General features: G+C 43.1%; 1 protein-coding gene and 2 long non-coding RNA genes across 5 annotated transcripts; all 3 read right to left on the reverse strand.

The window, feature by feature from the left end:
* Positions 1-26: 26 nt before the first annotated feature.
* Positions 27-3,645, reverse strand: LOC139838551 (uncharacterized). The gene is made up of 4 exons (XR_011755811.1): positions 3,534-3,645; positions 2,430-2,579; positions 1,976-2,039; positions 27-123 (listed from the first exon to the last, which is right to left on the reverse strand). It is a non-coding gene; the product is annotated as an uncharacterized lncRNA (long non-coding RNA).
* A 42-nt stretch (positions 3,646-3,687) lies between these two features.
* LOC139838552 (uncharacterized) lies at positions 3,688-4,458 on the reverse strand. 2 transcript variants are annotated; one of them, XR_011755812.1, is made up of 4 exons: positions 4,344-4,458; positions 4,157-4,246; positions 3,884-4,000; positions 3,688-3,719 (listed from the first exon to the last, which is right to left on the reverse strand). It is a non-coding gene; the product is annotated as an uncharacterized lncRNA (long non-coding RNA). The 2 variants fall into 2 exon arrangements; XR_011755813.1 differs by having other exon boundaries at positions 3,690-3,714.
* A 49-nt stretch (positions 4,459-4,507) lies between these two features.
* On the reverse strand, positions 4,508-6,643 carry LOC127343710 (uncharacterized). Of its 2 annotated transcripts, XR_007877463.2 has the most exons (4): positions 5,772-6,643; positions 5,593-5,685; positions 4,681-5,494; positions 4,508-4,596 (listed from the first exon to the last, which is right to left on the reverse strand). XR_007877463.2 is itself a non-coding variant. In XM_071828380.1 (3 exons), the coding sequence occupies exons 1-3, from the start codon at positions 6,214-6,216 to the stop codon at positions 5,436-5,438; spliced, it is 597 nt and encodes a 198-aa protein (XP_071684481.1). In that variant the 5' UTR covers positions 6,217-6,643; the 3' UTR covers positions 4,612-5,435. The 2 variants fall into 2 exon arrangements, 1 of the variants encoding a protein (XP_071684481.1); XM_071828380.1 differs by lacking the exon at positions 4,508-4,596 and having other exon boundaries at positions 4,612-5,494.
* Positions 6,644-16,804: the final 10,161 nt, after the last annotated feature.

Raw genomic sequence — 16,804 nt, forward strand, 5'->3', positions numbered from 1 at the left:
AGGTCGAGTTTGGATGTTATCTGAAGCCCTTGTCAAATTCCATGGTCGCCGGTTCATCGTCATATCCCTGTCATGCTCATCTTATCATAAAGCCTAGAGCTCATAAGTGCATCTGAAAATATGCTGACAGAGATATAGATTGATTTAGAAAATACAAACAATACCATTGACGCATAAGAAGATAAAACACGTCAAGACTGCTACTTTTCTAGTTTTAGCAAACAGAACCTCCAAAACCTAAATTCATAAAATAGATGTTTTCCCTCAGTAATACCTGAACAAGCTCGTAGTCCATACGATTAATTTGTAATCTGCATAAGGACTCATTTTTTTAATTCAGTAACCATGTTGGGCACTACAACTTGTTAATTGCAATGCAAAACTAAGTGAAGACATATATGGGTTCTAGATAGATGGAAATGATTCAGGTATACAGTGACTACATGTGTTTCAGATGAAGAACATCTGGAATATCAAGAAGGGAAAAAAGACACAAAGAGTAAACTCCTAAACTAACTTTCTGCACCTCAAGAGGTTTATGATTGCATCATCCGGCTGAAGGACCAAACATAAACTAAATATCAAGTGTTATTACTAACAAAGAGACATCATTAATCATGATGATAAAATTCCAAAACTGAACCAGTAAGTGTTAAGTGCCCCAAACTCACTTGTATATTTCTTCTCGTTGTACAAAATATTGTCAGCCCACGTCTTGTAATTTTCTTGCAATTTGTTACTCACCTTAAAGTTGCTTTGGTGTTATTATTTTTACTTATGTTGTTTGTACATGAAAAGGCTTCAAAACATCCTCATTTGTGGAACGATGTACTTGCTGCCATAGTTAACAAACCAGCAGAAATTGCAAAACTTACTCAAATAGTGTGGTCAAAGGTAACATCTCAGTGGCCCGCAGAATCGTGGGATCTACACTTGGTTTGCAACCGATGCCATGCTTAATGCATTACTCTTCCCACAGACATGCAACGTGAAATCTAAAAACCAACCATATCAGGTCGCTTGTTCATTTATCCATCTATGATAAAATATCATTTAACTAATAGATGCATAGGAATAGGTGGGCACAGAGACAACTAAAAGTCGCAGGAAACATAGCTCTTATATTTTTGTCTCAAAGCTGTCAAACAAATAAATGACTCATATATGATTTTATCTTCCAACCCAAGCAAAATAAGAACACAGAGACACCAACAACCAACTGAACGGAAAGTGCTTTCATTTGAGCATTAGTATCAATTGCAAATCTTTTCTAAAAGGTCAACAATAGGAAAATAGTGTATATATATATAAGATGATATGTAAAGAGGCAAATAAAAACAAAGAGAAAGAGATATCTAAATCTTGCTATCCAGGCCTCTAGGCCATTGTATACTCTTCTTTTCGCTTGGTAGAAGACCTTATGCATCAACTCAAGGATTATCCCGGGTCTAAAGACCTTGTTGAGTTCTCTGAATAAATAGTTATTTCTGCAGAGCCAGAAATACATGTGTTGCAGCATCTCTCTTATAATAAGTCTATCCATAAGAAAAATCCAAAAAGTGTGTTTGAGTTGACTGCATAATTTTCATAACCGCGAATTGACAATCGTCGAGACAAGGTTACCAAAGGGGCGTTTTTCATTCTCAGGTCCTCAATACAGGATTTGTTCCAGGATGTTTTTTAATGAAGAATCTTATGGTTGAATTTATAAACCGGTCTCATAAACATAGAAACGCACTTACCGTTTTTCTTATGCAAAAGAAGCTACGTCAACCTTCTGCACAAGGAACACTAAGGACAAACCTTTCTAATTTTAGAGCATCCAATGGTAGAGTAAGAACAGAATGTGTAAGAGAAAATCAGAGAAAATGTCAATAACATAAGACGGCTTAAATTAAAAAAGCAAACTGGTTCAAGGGTTAAGCTAGAAATGCTTGAAAGACAAGGAGAATGTCTAGTATCACAGAGAGCTTACCAAATGAGGCCATGTTCTACTCATACTGAAAGAGGCTCATGTATTGTTCCGCTCCTAGTCCAACCTTTCGAGTAAGGTATCATAATGAAATAACGTGTGAGCTCCAAGATTATCATGCCAAGGAATCATTAATGGACTGATTTAAAGAACCATGAGCTAAAAAGGGAAAATGAATAATTGCCAGAATAATCATCAACACAGCATAGTTGCATTAGTTAGCTGACAGCATTGAAACCTCGAGCACATATAAACTACATGAGCAATTTAAATGGAACTTCAGCATATTTCCCAAAGGCCCGAAATCTACTCCATAGCCAGAGGTTCATCACCTAAAGTCAATAGCTACTATCCTACAGCTGATCAGGTTCATCTTGCTGTTTATCAAGCACCTACATGAGCATGTAGGTTCAGCTTTTCTAGCAATTAGAATGGCAACACCAGTTAGGATCCTCACCAAGGAAAGAAAGCCTCATAGTCAGAACACCAAAATCCAAATGCCAATCTATTGTATGCATACCATGTGGACATAGGTTTCAACATTCTTGGGGAAATCTGATAACAAAATTAATTAACAACTTGGATATTTATTCCCATTGTAAAGAATCTGCAAAAGAAAACACAAATTTTAGAATATTCGCTTGATGAGATTCTGTCTTGAAAAAGATTGCAGTATTGAATCAACATTTCAGTCAGCAAATCTTTGCTTGATGAGATTCTGCGGAAGTGGAATCATGCAACTTCTACATACAAATTGTAATTCTACATAAAAATAAGTAAATCAGAAAAGGTGTTGGATTGCATGTTGTAGTGTGACAAAATTTGGAAACAAAGAAGATGCAAAAGAAGATTAGAGAAAATTGGGATAAGGAAACCTGAAAAGACTATTGGAAGGTGGGGGCCAGGATGATGGCTACGAGCGTAACGTCCCCTTGTGACATGATTATATATTTGCAAGTTGCATAAGAACAAACACGCACTCAACATGAGCACATAGAAGGAATATTGCTCCGACTTTCAACAGGAACAATTCAATAATGTAGTGTATGTATATTTTTTTGCAGGATAATTTCACATATAGCAGAAGATGAGGGCATCTGCATACAATGCAGTAGAGAATGACACCTACTATGGACCTGGTATGTATAGATATGTCGAGTGGTGAACATTTGCAGCCAATGTCCAGGGAAAGCTGTGTTACATCTGTGAGGTAAGATTGTAGCAATTTAACCTTTATTATGCAGCAATATACTATCGTATTTTAAAGACCGTCAATAGACACAATTTAGGAATAGTTTTGCACATCTTATAAAAAATATCAAGCTGAGCATATCACAACATTTGCTGGCATGTATATTATATATTTTGACTTGTATGTGTTGAGAAAATAAATTCAGAAGGTACAATTTTCAGTTGGCCAAGTATCTATACACATGCACGACATATACACATTGGGCTAGCTAGCGGATATCATTTCCAAATATTATGTCAATTCTATGTTGTTTTGAAGTGATATGAGTAGATAATATTATAGGATATAAACAGGCAGTATTGCACATACTTTTGCAGTAGAGATCTCATCTGGTTTTGTTCCTTGAGCCAATCCAACCGGCATTTGCTAGAGGATATGGCTGTCTGAAACACCGAAAGTGGCGGAGAAGGACCAACCGGTCCTTTGTCGGCATGCAATTTCAGAGGGCAGAAACCACTTTTCTTTGGCATGCTGCAAGTAAGTTTACGGTCTGTACTGCATAGAAAATAGTTCAAGGTTCAGTATCCTTGACCATATTGATACATAGCTCATTTGTGTGGAGATTATTTGAAAAATTGACCTGGCAAAAGGATAGCTCTGTACTTCGAAGGGAACAACAATATGAACAATGTTAAAACTAAACCATTTCTTTATCTTACCCTCTAAATTTGAGGCCAGCTTGCCAAACCTTTATCAAGACACTTTAATGTTGCTCTTGAAGTTGTGAGGCCCATTTTTTATCTGATTCCAACTAAATCGTCCTTGTCTCCTGTTTTCTGAAAAAAATGTAAAATATTATGCACTTATTCAGACTAACTGCAAGATCAACCCTTCATCCAGGATGCTAATTTGCAAACAAGGGGATTAGTATGTAGAAAGGTCACTTGAAGATGGAGAAACAAAAAAGATGCTCTCCTGAAGATTGGGACTACCTCACCAAGAGACGTGCCATCTCATTTGCAGGGCCATACCTCCTTCCCTAGAGCCATAACATCCTGCTGCACGAGTGCACCTTTAATAGCCTAGTCAAAGCACATAGATCAAAATCAGTGTCTTTGATTTTCTCCAACACGAAGAAACAAACTCTAACTGCAACCATAAGGCGGAAAGCAATCATACAAAGTCATAAAAAAGCTGATCATGTACAACTTTTGCATCAATCTTGTCATCTTTTATAGGCAAGCAACCAATCTCTGCTTTAATTACCTGAGGACCATATGTAGATTGAATTTAGACCATGTCACTGATTTGGTGCATACTGTAAACATGTAATGCTCACTCGACAGCAATCGATTTGCATGATAACCACAAATCTTTGTGTCAATTTGACTCAATAAATGCGAGCATAAAATGGAAAATAGTAGTAAGCAACCTGCATAGCGAGCGAAGATATACATATAAAATTCATAAGAAAAATAATAGTTTCCACATACACAGTGATATTTTAAGCCATTACCTGCTACAGGTAGTTTTTTAGCCACTACCCGCTTCTTGAAATATGAAAAACATAAAACTAAACATGGGTCTAAACATGGCTTCGATGGGGTTTGATGTAAACCAACAAATAAATATGCACCTGCGGGGGCTCTCCCAAAGAATGCAATTTTTATACTCAAGTCACACTTTTGTAGTAGCACCATCAGGCTACAAAATAAAACTTCAAAGTTACATATAAGCACACAGATTACTGAGTCAAATATGCATCATATCTGAGCTCAATATTGCAAGGTAGAAGTGACTCTTCTTGTCGGTTGTCATTTTTAAAACTACCTGTTTAAAAGATTGCCATGTGGGACAGATCTAGAATTCCAAAATACACGTCTAGACATATTCAGCTTCATCTTCTCATAATACCACATAAATTTATTTGAACAATTATTTACAATATCATAATTAGAAATTTGATGAACAGAAAATCAACAAATTATAGTTCCAATAAATAAACAGTTTATCAACCAAGATCTCTATGATTAATGGAGGCAAGACAAACATGTTCATGGAATTGTGACACGAAATCTCAACCAACTTCCATATAGCAACAATCTAAAGTGCGAAAGGATAAAATTCACGGTAGCTCATGTAGAATGAGATCTGAGTTATAACTTGATTTCAGAGATGAATGTAGACAAATGTCACAATCTGCTCAATCCATCACACGAATAAATTTCTCACCCAATGTAAAGTACCTGTTCTCTACGATTACTGCTTCTCTCAAAGATGTTTCTCAATGGCACCAGCTTCTCTCAAAGATATTGATGGCCCTCCTCTATCTGAGGAACAATCGGAGCAACCAACATGCATTATAAAATGTGCGATCAATTAAACAGAAAAGACGACAGTACAACACTAAAAGGTAGATATCTTGCACCTGCAGCCTGCTTATACATTTCCTCAAACTGTACATATGCAACCTGCTTAGACATTTCCTCAAACAGTTCATATGCATAGAAACAAAACATATCTGCACAAACCAAAACAAAATCATAAATTATGTGACTGGAAGAGAGAGGGGATGAGGCAAATCAAGAGGAAGAGAGGAGTGAGTACCTCGAATCAGCAAAGGGGATGTGGAGAGATGGGCCAGAGGAAGATGAACCTGGCTAGCCGCAGCTCCATGTAAAGGGGCCAGGGATGGAGGTTGCAAAGCATGTCCTTCTCTCCCCTCAGCAGGCTGTGGATGAGACAGGGCTGGCCAGCCAAGAGAAGCAGGAAGCGGGGGACCTTGTCTGGTCATGGTTGGTGAGGACGATGACGACCTTGGTGGCTTCAGACAAGAGGATGATGGAGAGGAGCTCAACCACGGACTCCACGCCAAGCAGCTCGGGAGAGGCACGAAGTCCCCCGCTGCTCCAAACCTCGCCGTTGTCTCCAACACCGACAGAGGGCGGGGAGGAGGAGCAGCGGCGGCCTTGGCGGCGGCAAGCTCGATGGGGAGGACCAGGGATGGGCGAGCTGGCGTTGAGCACGGGAGGAGGCAGAGCGGGGGCGGCATCGCAGAGGAGGAGGCGGGGGCGGCGGCGCCGGCGCAGAGGAGGAGCCAGGGCACAGGCGGCGGCGGGATGCGGAGGGTGGTGCGCGAGGAGAGAGGACGATGAATGGGTAGGGTTTGTTGTGGGATTCTCTGGTTTTGTCTCAGGCAGGGAGGAGGAAAACCCAAAATTGCCCCCGGTGGAGATCTTTTCCACCAAACCAACTCCTAGCTGCAGCGACCGACGAGTAGACCCGGCCGAAGATGGGACCCACGGGCAGTCTCAGACGGGTAACACACAGCTGTTGCATGGTTTTATCTAGCAGGAGAACCAACCAGCACCCTTGCTCACAGCTTAGAACGAACGGACGAGATTGGCCAGATGGGAAGATCTGATGGACCAGAAGCGCTGAGCGCTGTGAAGCCCCCTATGGGGGGCATCGTTTATACCTTTAGAAGCCGAAAGTTTGGGCCTCGCACCATTATATAAGCCGAAAGTTCGGGCCTCACCCTATCCTATCGAACCATCGAAGAAAACAACTAGGTGAGGTTGTTTCTGACTTTTGATCCTCGGACTTGCCGTCCAAGATTTCTATACCTTCACAAGGAAGAGTTTGTGGTCTCACATGGAAGAGTATATTCTGGACACGGTGTTTTGAGTTCTGACTCATTGGTCCAAATGCATCTATTATAGAAAATACATTTTAAATATATTTCAGTGCATAAAACAAAGTCTGAAAAACATCTGGAAATATTATGCTCATACACAAAATTTTGTGGAGAAAATATTTCTTCTCTGGGCTGTGTAAAATAAAAAATAAACGTCTCGTGAGAAACTATTTTGATGCACCGAAAATTATCTTTTTATATAAGTCACAAAAATGTCATTCTTTAGCAAAAAAATGTGTACAAACATAGATTGTGCGGATGTACATCTAGATTTTTTCAACTTTTTGTTAACATTTTCAATAGACTTTTTAAATAATGGGTGCATCTACACCTACGAGCCAAAATGCATTTCCCATATATTCCCTCCGTACAATATTACTCCGTACATAAGGTTTGTTCAAAGCTAAATTTATAATATTTGACCAATTACTAATGAAAAATACGAATGCATACAAAATTAAATGTAAATGAGATGATAGTATATTTCATTACGGTACTAGTGATATCATTTTAACTTTTGAAATGATAATATAAATTTATATATAATTGGTTAAACTTGACAAAATTTGATTTTGACTAGTGTCACTCGGACCTCCTCGTAGCACTCGCATGTGTGTAGCCCGTCGTAGCATGTAGCAGCAACGTGGTCATCGCCCACAGCTTCTGCCATGGCTGCAGGCCATCCAGTCCACCCCTGCAGCACCGACAACCAATCTTTATAGCACCGCTGGGCGGCGTTTGTGCAGGGGTGAACGATGTTTGCAGCAAGGGGAGGCGTACGGCTATGTAGCAGCGGTGGCCAACATTGGTACGTTAACAGCAAAAGTGTTGGCGGCAACAAACTCTTGCAGCCCCTGCGGCCGATATTTGCAACTTCGGAGGACGACATTTGTAGCAAACATGGGGGGTGTTCGTAGCAAGCAACAACAAATTATAGGGGTTCATAGCAGAAAACAAAAAAATCTAACTAGCGTACCTGAAAGTGCATGGATCCTCTATGTGTGTTTTGGTAATTAATGATAATTTATACGGACTAATTTTTGCATTACGTCTTATTGTAGGAGTTGTCCATGCACAATCCTTGAAGCATATGTTGGCTTGAAGGTTGCAATAAGAAGAAATTAATGAAGAATATCAAGTAACAAGCATGTCTTGAAGAAGAAGATTACGTGATCTCTCATGTGTATCATCAAGATATCAACATAATGAAGAAAGAAAAAAACATAATGAAGAAAGAAGTAATGAGGTGCAAGTTCAAGAAATTCACTTCGAATAGATCATATGCTTGAAGCTTGCCATCCATATGGTGATCATTGATATGTGAAGATGCACCGAAGAAGAAGCTCTCCCATAGTGGATTATGGGTGAGCAATCCGCACGACTTCAACAAGCAAGCACAATCAAGTTTCACAACCAAGTCAAGGTCACAACTGGACCAACATCGTACGTCACGATACAAGAGGGACAACATAACAAGATATCACTATCGAAGGTGCTCAACTAGTCGTCGTCAAGGACAATGGTGTTGTCCTTGAACGGGGGCTCCTCAAGATCCTCCTCATCATTCGCAACTTCTCCTGGGAGGGGAGGGGCTCGGGGTCCTCGGGCTCGTCGTTGATGAAGGCGAGGTCTTCCTCATCCTCATCCTTGTCCTGGCCGTACCAGTTGTACCCCTCATCCTCCATGTAGTCATCGTCGTCACTCAGGAGTGCGGCATTCTCCTTACGGAGATCCTCACCCTCGTCCTGAAGAGTCTTTATCTTGTCCTCGGCCTCTCGGAGGGCGGTCTTGAGGTGCACCACCTTGACCTTCAGCATGTAGTTGGCCTCTCTAACTCGAAGCTTCAGACTCCTCTGGCGGCGGCCTTCGAGCTTCGCCAACTTCAGCTCCTCCTTGGCCTCCTCCAGCTCGGCCTTCAACACCTCATTCTCCATTCTGTTGGAGTCGAGGCTGGCCTGAGTCTTGTAGAGAGGTACTCCATCTGTGCAGCCTAGCGGACGAGGGGGCAAGTGTAAGGCACCACGGTGGGGATGCCCTCCTCGTCGCGGTGTCCCAGGTGAGCCTGGGGAAGTCCCTTGGACTCCAGCTCCTCACGGTGGTGAAACACAAGGAAAGCAAGGGCTGCTTGCATCACCCTCACAAGTCCTTCCTCCCAAGTGCGATCAAAAAGCTGGATCTCAATCTCCTCGAGGTTCGCCACATGGGAACCCCGAAGAGTGCACACCACCGTCCAGGACAGCTCTCCGTCCTCCATGCTCTCCATATGCCCTCCCTTCACCTCGGAAACCAAGCGTCCCACGGCATGCGACACCTCGATAAGGGCGGACTCAAAGAGGTAACGAGGCTACTCACACCAAGTTGACGGCTCTTGGTGTACATGACGTCGGCCATCTACACAAAAATCTAAGGTTGTAATTAGTAATATGACCAAAGTGTGGACAGTTCTATCTCACCCGGATGGACAGTTCCATCTCCAAAATAGCAGTTATTCATAACACGTTTAACAATTTTCATAGGTATTTTAAAAGGATCCAATTGACCACACGGTGGTTCATCTACTACCGTAACAGTGGCAGTAGTAGTACCAAATAGAGAGTCAAATGGAGACATCTCCATAATGAAATAAAGCAGTAACAAACAGAAATAAAAACAACACTTACAGTAAAAGTTACCTTTACCAATGTCACTCTTCAATAACGCTTCACTCCCCGGCAACGGCTCCAGAAAATAGTCTTGATGACCCACAAGTATAGGGGGTGTATCGTAGTACTTTTGATAAATAAGGTCGAACCCAACAAGGAGCAGAAGGTATTGATGAGCAGTTGTGATCAAGAATTCACTGTAAACACTAGAAAATAGGTTTGCAGGGGTAATTGGTATTGCAGATAAATAAAGTACAAGTAAATAAAATATAGTAGTAATAATTGCAGTGAGTGGCCCAATCCTTTTTAGCGAAAAGTACAAGCCGATTGTTGTACTTATGATGACCAAATGTTCCTCAGGACACACGGGAATTTCGTCATGCGCTTTCGCTTCACATAGCTAAATAATCTTCAATGATTTGGTAAGTGATGTGTGGGTGAACCTATCCTAATGCAATACTTTATACTTGAACTAATACATACTTGTGATTATATCTCTTGCAAGCATCCGCAACTACAAGAAAGTAATTAAGATAAATCTAACCACAACCTTAAACTTTGAGATCCTACACTCCCTCGTGCACCGGTTTCCTAACGGTGGTTTGGGTTTCTGTCGCTCCCGCGACCCCATAATTAGTAGCCAAATACACGATGCATTCCCTTAGGCCCATAAAGGTGAAGTATCATGTAGTCTATGTTCACATGATACCACTAGAAGAATAACACCACAACTTAAATATCAAATCATTGCATATTACTCAACATAGTTCCACTACTAACATCATGACTTCTCCCATGTCGTCAAGAACTAAATGAACTACTCAAGAGACATCATATGGACCATAATCAGAGGTGATATAATGATGAATAACAATATGGAAATAAACCTTAATTCAATGGTTTCACTCAATAGCATCAACTACAAGGAGTAATCAACGCCGGGAAAGTTCCCCCTATGAACTAGACAAGTATCAAACCCAAGATGTTACAGCTGGTGGTGGAGATGGTGTTGATGATGATCCCGATGAAGTTCAGCTCGATGGCGGTGACGATGGCGACGATTTCCCCCCTCCCGGAAGGAATTTCCCCGACAGAATTATGCCTGCCGAAGAGCTTTTCTTTCTCTCTGGTTCTGCGCCTCGTAGCGGCGGCGGAATATTTCTCCGGTCGCTCCCTCGATGTTAGGGTTCTCAGGGGGATGAAATATGCGAGGGGGCGATGCCAGAGGTAGGCCAGAGCGCCCAGACCATGCCTAGGTGCGGCCAGGGGGTGGCCCGCACCTATGGGTGGTTTGGCCCCCTCCTGACCGATCTCTGCCTCCCCTTATGGCTTCCCCCGTCATTTGGAAAAATATGATTTTCTGTATATTTTCTGGGAATTGTTTTTCTTCAGAAATATGGTGTCTTGACGGTCCTTTTTCCAGCAGAATCCTAGCTCCGGCGGTTAACTCTCCAATAATCATCAAACATGCAAAAATAGATGGAATGACATAAGTATCACCTTTAAATATGAAATATATCCATGAATAACAATAAATTATGATATAAAATAGTGATGCAAATTGGACGTATCAATGAGCGGTGGTGGTGTGGACAATGGCATCATGGTGTTTTTTTTTCACGCTGTCGTGACATGCCGGCCTGGACAACATTGGCATGGTGGCGTTAGGTTTCGTGGAGGGTGACATCGCGTCAGGCTTCGTGGTCGGCGATGTGGTGCTTTGGCCAGCGCGAACGGTGGTGTCAAGCTGATGTTCAGCTTTGTGGTCGGCGATGTGGTGATGCTTGTGACCGGCGTGACTGGCGGTGTCAGGTGGTGTTTGGCGATGTCGTCAGCGACATGGTGATGCTTGTGACTGGCATGACTGGAGGTGTCATGGTGGTGTTCGTCGACGTCGTCGGTGACATGGAGATGCTTGTGACCGGCGTGACCGACGGTGTCATTGTGGTCTACAGGGATGTCATGATGCTTGTAACCGGCGTGAACTGCGGTGCCATGGAGCTGACTGGCGATGTGATCGCCAGCTTGACGATGCTTGTAATGAGTGAGGCAAGGTCACCATGTTGTCATACAGGTAAGGCTAAGAACATCATGCGACGAAGTTGTGTACCAACTGATGCAGCCTAGGCCACCCAACTATGGGCATTTTCTGGCCCGTGGCCTGTGTGGAACGCGCAGGTTGTTTCTTCTCCCTAGCGTAGTGCTGCAAAAATCTAGCCCAAGTAACCAAACAGGCCCCTAGCGCTCGACCCGCGTGTTACCCTACGGTTCGGGAATACTCAGACATGACCGAAACACCTTTCCGTTCAATGATCAATAGCGGGACCAGGATGCCCATAATGACCCTTCTGAATTCCACAGAGATATGATCATCGTTTGAACCATTAAATTGAGTCCTATTCCCTTTGTTACTTATCTACTAGCACTCGTCCGAGATATAATCGTCGGTATCACTATGCCCAGTTCGATCTCGTTACCGAGAAAGGTATTCAACTCGTTCCCGTGTGATTTCATCCTCATGACCTAGTCATACATTGCGCAACTTTATGGATGTAATCTCACCGAGTGGGTCCAGAGTATATATCCATCATGAGGATGAACAAATCTCGTTCTTAATACATATGCCTCAACTCATCCCTTCAGAATACAGAACAACACCTTTATGATCACCCTGTTACGGTGTGACGGTTGACTCAGTAAAAGCAGCCTCCGGTGATAGTGACTAAATATGATCTCACGGTCTAAGGATCACTACGCTTTCATAAATATCGTAACATTGACTTTGTGACTTGATCGTGTTATATTATTTATATATTGGGTATGTCTCATATTATTCACCCAATGATATGATCCCATTGTCAAATGACATGTATTTCCGTGAACGGGAAACCTCGATCACTGAATGACCACAATGAGCTAGTTAGCATATATGCTCACGAGGGACCCGAGTTTGTTGTATCAATATTTCTGATTGATACAGTTATAGCATGGCACAAAACTTATTATAAACAATTGAGATATAATAATAAACTCTCATTATTACTTGCCTCTAGGGCACTATCTCCAACATAAATGAGGCACCACCGACAGTGGCTTTCGAGAAGAGAGGGAGATGGGTTTGGCTGTCGTGCATGCTTCCGGGGTGGAGGAGGGCAGCAACACGACATGGCAGGAGCAGGGGCGGCACAATCTGGGTGGATCACAAGCGTGGCAGCCTCCTGTTTTCCACTAGTATGGACCATACTAATCTCTTACTTTTAGGGCAAGAAATACGAACCCTACAAAAATAGTGAAATATTTAAATACAAATTGTAACATCCCAAATTTCAAATAAATGAGAAAGGTGGTTTCCAAATTTCAAATTTTAGGATTAACAAAAACTTTTATTTGAATATGTGCTATGCATAGTGCTCATGTATAATTCTTGTGTGACTACCATGGTGTGTGTTTGCAACTCTTGCCAATGTGCTAAAACCCTAAACCCTACCTATTGGAAGCAAAAAGAAATAAAGAAGAAAATAAAAAGAAATACAAATCACCTCACATATGGCTTATGGCCATTTTTGAAAATCTTTAACCTAGACCACTTTGGCTTGTGCTAATGGTTGAATAACACCTTTGGAATCAAAGAAACTCAAATCAAATCAAATGTGAATTCAAAATGAGCTCACATAAGATAATGGTCAAAACTGCCATTTATCTCATGATGCCCACTTTGAGCCCCTGGATTAAGAGTTTTCTAAACTAAAACCTCCCAACTCTTTGCACCTCATCCAAGACCTCATCAAGATGAACAACTTTGTTCAAGCCAACCCTTGCAAATTCTGTCTCAATTTCAAAATATCATCAAGCAAAGTAGGGACATCAAATAAGATTCTAGATTGTGCCTATTTTGAAATTTCACAAACCAACTCAATTTTGCACCCCACCACCACCATTGTGTGCCAAATAATATATGAATCCAATCCACCAAAATTCACTGCAAAATTCGAAAAATCCTTTCATGCGGCCATTTGACCGAACACTTGGTATGCACCTTGCTGCAAACTCCATACATGCTTTTGTCCAGTGTGTTTTTGCCCTATGTTGGGGGGATGACCCCCGGTATGCCAAAGGCATGCCAAACCGGATGGTATGAGCCATCAAGATACCGGTTTAATATTGATACCGGACATGGTCGTCTCTAACCAAAGATACCGGATAAAAGAATAAGATACCGGATTGAAGAGTAAACCGGATTATGATGGCTGGGTTCAACAGTGTTGGATGAAACAATCCGGTATACCATGAGGGGTATACCGGAGTAAAGGCAACCGGTGATATCAAAGATACCGGATCAAAGATACCGGATCAAAGATACCGGATTAAAGATACCGGATCAAAGATACCGGTAAAAAGATACCGGCATAACAGGCAAAGGTACCGGAAAACCGGTACCAGGGTCACTGTAGCACGTCGGCAAGACTGGTCAAAGATTCTCTTCAGAGCAAGAAGACAAGGATGAGCTAAGCAAAGTGGCTTTAATCAGAGCCCTGGCGCCAAAGAGAGAGATGACGCTGAAAGAAGCCGGAGGACGTCAGCGTGCCTGATTAAAGAGGACCCAGCGTCATCCATGATTAAAGTAGCTTTGTAAAGTAGTTTGTCCAGTCAAAGATGCCATTAGGGTTCCTTGTTCTGTAAGCCACCCTCTCCCCTATATAAGGAGAGGGAGTGCGCCTCCTACAGGCGCGTGTCCACAGAGGATATTAGACGATAGAACTTGTGTTCATGCACTTGTAATCATGTTGAAATCAATGAAGCCAGCGATCTAGTGAAGGGTTCTTCCTCTTGTCTCTCTTCTTGTATACCGGGCCTTGGCCAAGTTCTTGAGGAAACCAACCGGAAGTTCATCCCATCTGATCACAAACCCTCCCCCGAATCCTCTAGCGTCCATTCGGCCCCAATCTAAGCCATCCTATGGCATCTGTCTGTTCACCACGACGACAGTTGGCGCCCACCGTGGGGCATGAAGTGGCGCTTGCTGGAGTACATATTCGGGCGGGCCTCCTCACCATCGACGGCGAGAGTGTCGTCACCGCGCTCGTCGACCGCGTCCTCGACACGGACTTCATCAACGACAACGCAGGCTGCTTCGCCAACGGCGGCATCTTCACCAAGAACGGCCGCATCATCGAGTTCGGCAGCCACCGCATCTACCACGGCACCGTCTCGGAGCGCCAGTACCTCTCGCCGGTACTGGAGGCGCCAAGACCCGCCAAGATCTTCACCAACTCGCGGGCTGCGCACCGACCGCGCAGCCGGCAGCGTCGAGGTTATGATGGCCGGCGCAGGAGGCGTTGGCGAAGCGGCAGCTGAGGAGGGCGCTGGGCCCGTCAAGTTCGGGCACATGGCAAAGCATCCAATAGAGCCCGACGGGATCATCCCGGCACCTCTACCGCGCCACCGGCAGCAACCCTGCTGCAGGCCGCCATTGGCTCGTTGGCCACGCCTATCGCTATTAACCCCGGTAATGTAAGGAGTTCTTTTCTCTGCCTGGTTTGCTGTCTGTAGTATGCCGGTACCTCGAATGAATCTCGGGGACTGCCTCTATCGAAATTGCATGCAATATGTTTATTCTTTCCGTATACCGGTTTGTTTGCTTAAGGTTCGCTCTTCCGGTCTGGTAACGTGCTAAACCTACCGGAGTCTTCGACTTTGCTGCTGTCCGAAACCCGGCTTCATGGCAAGCAAGATAAACCGGAAGGTCCTAAGCATGTGAAAAACGAAAAAGGGACCGAAAACGAACAATCCAGAAGAAAATTTAACTAACCCCGGTCATACCGGTTTTTTGTGAAACATTTCGAATTATTTCTAAATTCAAGAAAGTGCTTGCTTGGCAAAAGAACTTTGAGTCTCATATGCCGAACGCCCAAAAGAGGTAGGCAGAGCCAAAGCAAAAGAACCAAGTGTGCATCGGATTGGATTCGGAAACAAATCCGGAATCTTCACCATGCAAGGATCAGAGCAAAACCAAAAACAAACCGGCAAGGTCTTAATCATGTAAATACCGGCTCAACTTATAAGCCTACCGGTGTACCGGTTAAAGTCAGCACCACCAAGAGGGCTTAACGCATTAATACAACTCCCACCCGGTATACCGGGAAAATTTCACGAGGTTGCTTTTCATGAGACAGGAACAGAGTTTTCACAGGTAAAATGGAGATGAGCTCTCCGGGGCTTGGGCGGAAGTAGCAGGTATTTCTATGGCTTGTTTAGGGGCAGCGAAGCTCGGACAAAGCCGGGCTCGAGCAAAGCCGGGCCGACCTTCCTGTGCGTCGACTTGCAACTAAGGTAAAATATTTATGATGTATATGCATTGACTAACCCTATCTTCATGCACAACTGTTTTCCGATGAAAATTCATCACTACCATCATTTTTCTTAGCTCATAATATATCATGGCACCATCTAGTATCTCAGATCGCCGTTTATCATGGCATCATCCAAACTCTCAGATCGCCGTTTATCATGGCACCATCTAGTATCTCAGATCGCCGTTTATCATGGCATCATCCAAACTCTCAGATCGCCGTTTATCATGGCACCATCTAATATCCCAGATCGTTGTTTATTCTGGTTGGCCAAAGTATCACGCCAAAGTCAGCTACATCATGTCACAAGTAACGTGGCATTGACTACTAAGTCAAACCACTGCATATCTGGGTTGACCAGTGGCCATAGCTCGTCGAATATCATCTTGACATAGTCCAAGAGGGCAAAATGTCAAACATGCCAAGATGGCAAAATTTCAATCCGGTATACGCCAAGAAGGCTATACACACCGGTATGTGACAAGCCCAAGAGGGCAAAATGTCAAACATGCCCAGATGGCAAAATTTCAATCCGGTATACGCCAAGAAGGCTATACACACCGGTATGTGACAAGCCCAAGAGGGCAAAATGTCAAACATGCCAAGATGGCAAAATTTCAGTCCGGTATACGCCAAGAAGGCTATACACACCGGTATATGACAAGTCCAAGAGGGCAAAATGTCAAACATGCCAAGATGGCAAAATTTCAATCCGGTATACGCCAAGAAGGCTATACACACCGGTATGTGACAAGTCCAAGAGGGCAAAATGTCAAACATGCCAAGATGGCAAAATTTCAATCCGGTATACGCCAAGAAGGCTATACACACCGGTATATGACAAGTCCAAGAGGGCAAAATGTCAAACATGCCAAGATGGCAAAATTTCAATCCAGTATACGCCAAGAAGGCTATACACACCGGTATATGACAAGCCCAAGAGGGCAAAAT

Source organism: Lolium perenne, chromosome 3 (assembly GCF_019359855.2).
Source record: "Lolium perenne isolate Kyuss_39 chromosome 3, Kyuss_2.0, whole genome shotgun sequence".
NCBI classification, from domain to species: Eukaryota; Viridiplantae; Streptophyta; class Magnoliopsida; order Poales; family Poaceae; genus Lolium; species Lolium perenne.

Bases quoted from the DNA above. Each gene is read 5' to 3' on its own strand.
- LOC127343710 (XM_071828380.1), bottom strand. From the start codon at position 6,216: ATGCCGCCCCCGCTCTGCCTCCTCCCGTGCTCAACGCCAGCTCGCCCA. The intron at 5,686-5,771 runs GTACTCACTCCT...TGGTTTGTGCAG, and splicing joins ATCCCCTTTGCTGATTCGAG to ATATGTTTTGTTTCTATGCA. The intron at 5,495-5,592 runs GTGCAAGATATC...ATTGTTCCTCAG, and splicing joins AATGTATAAGCAGGCTGCAG to ATAGAGGAGGGCCATCAATA.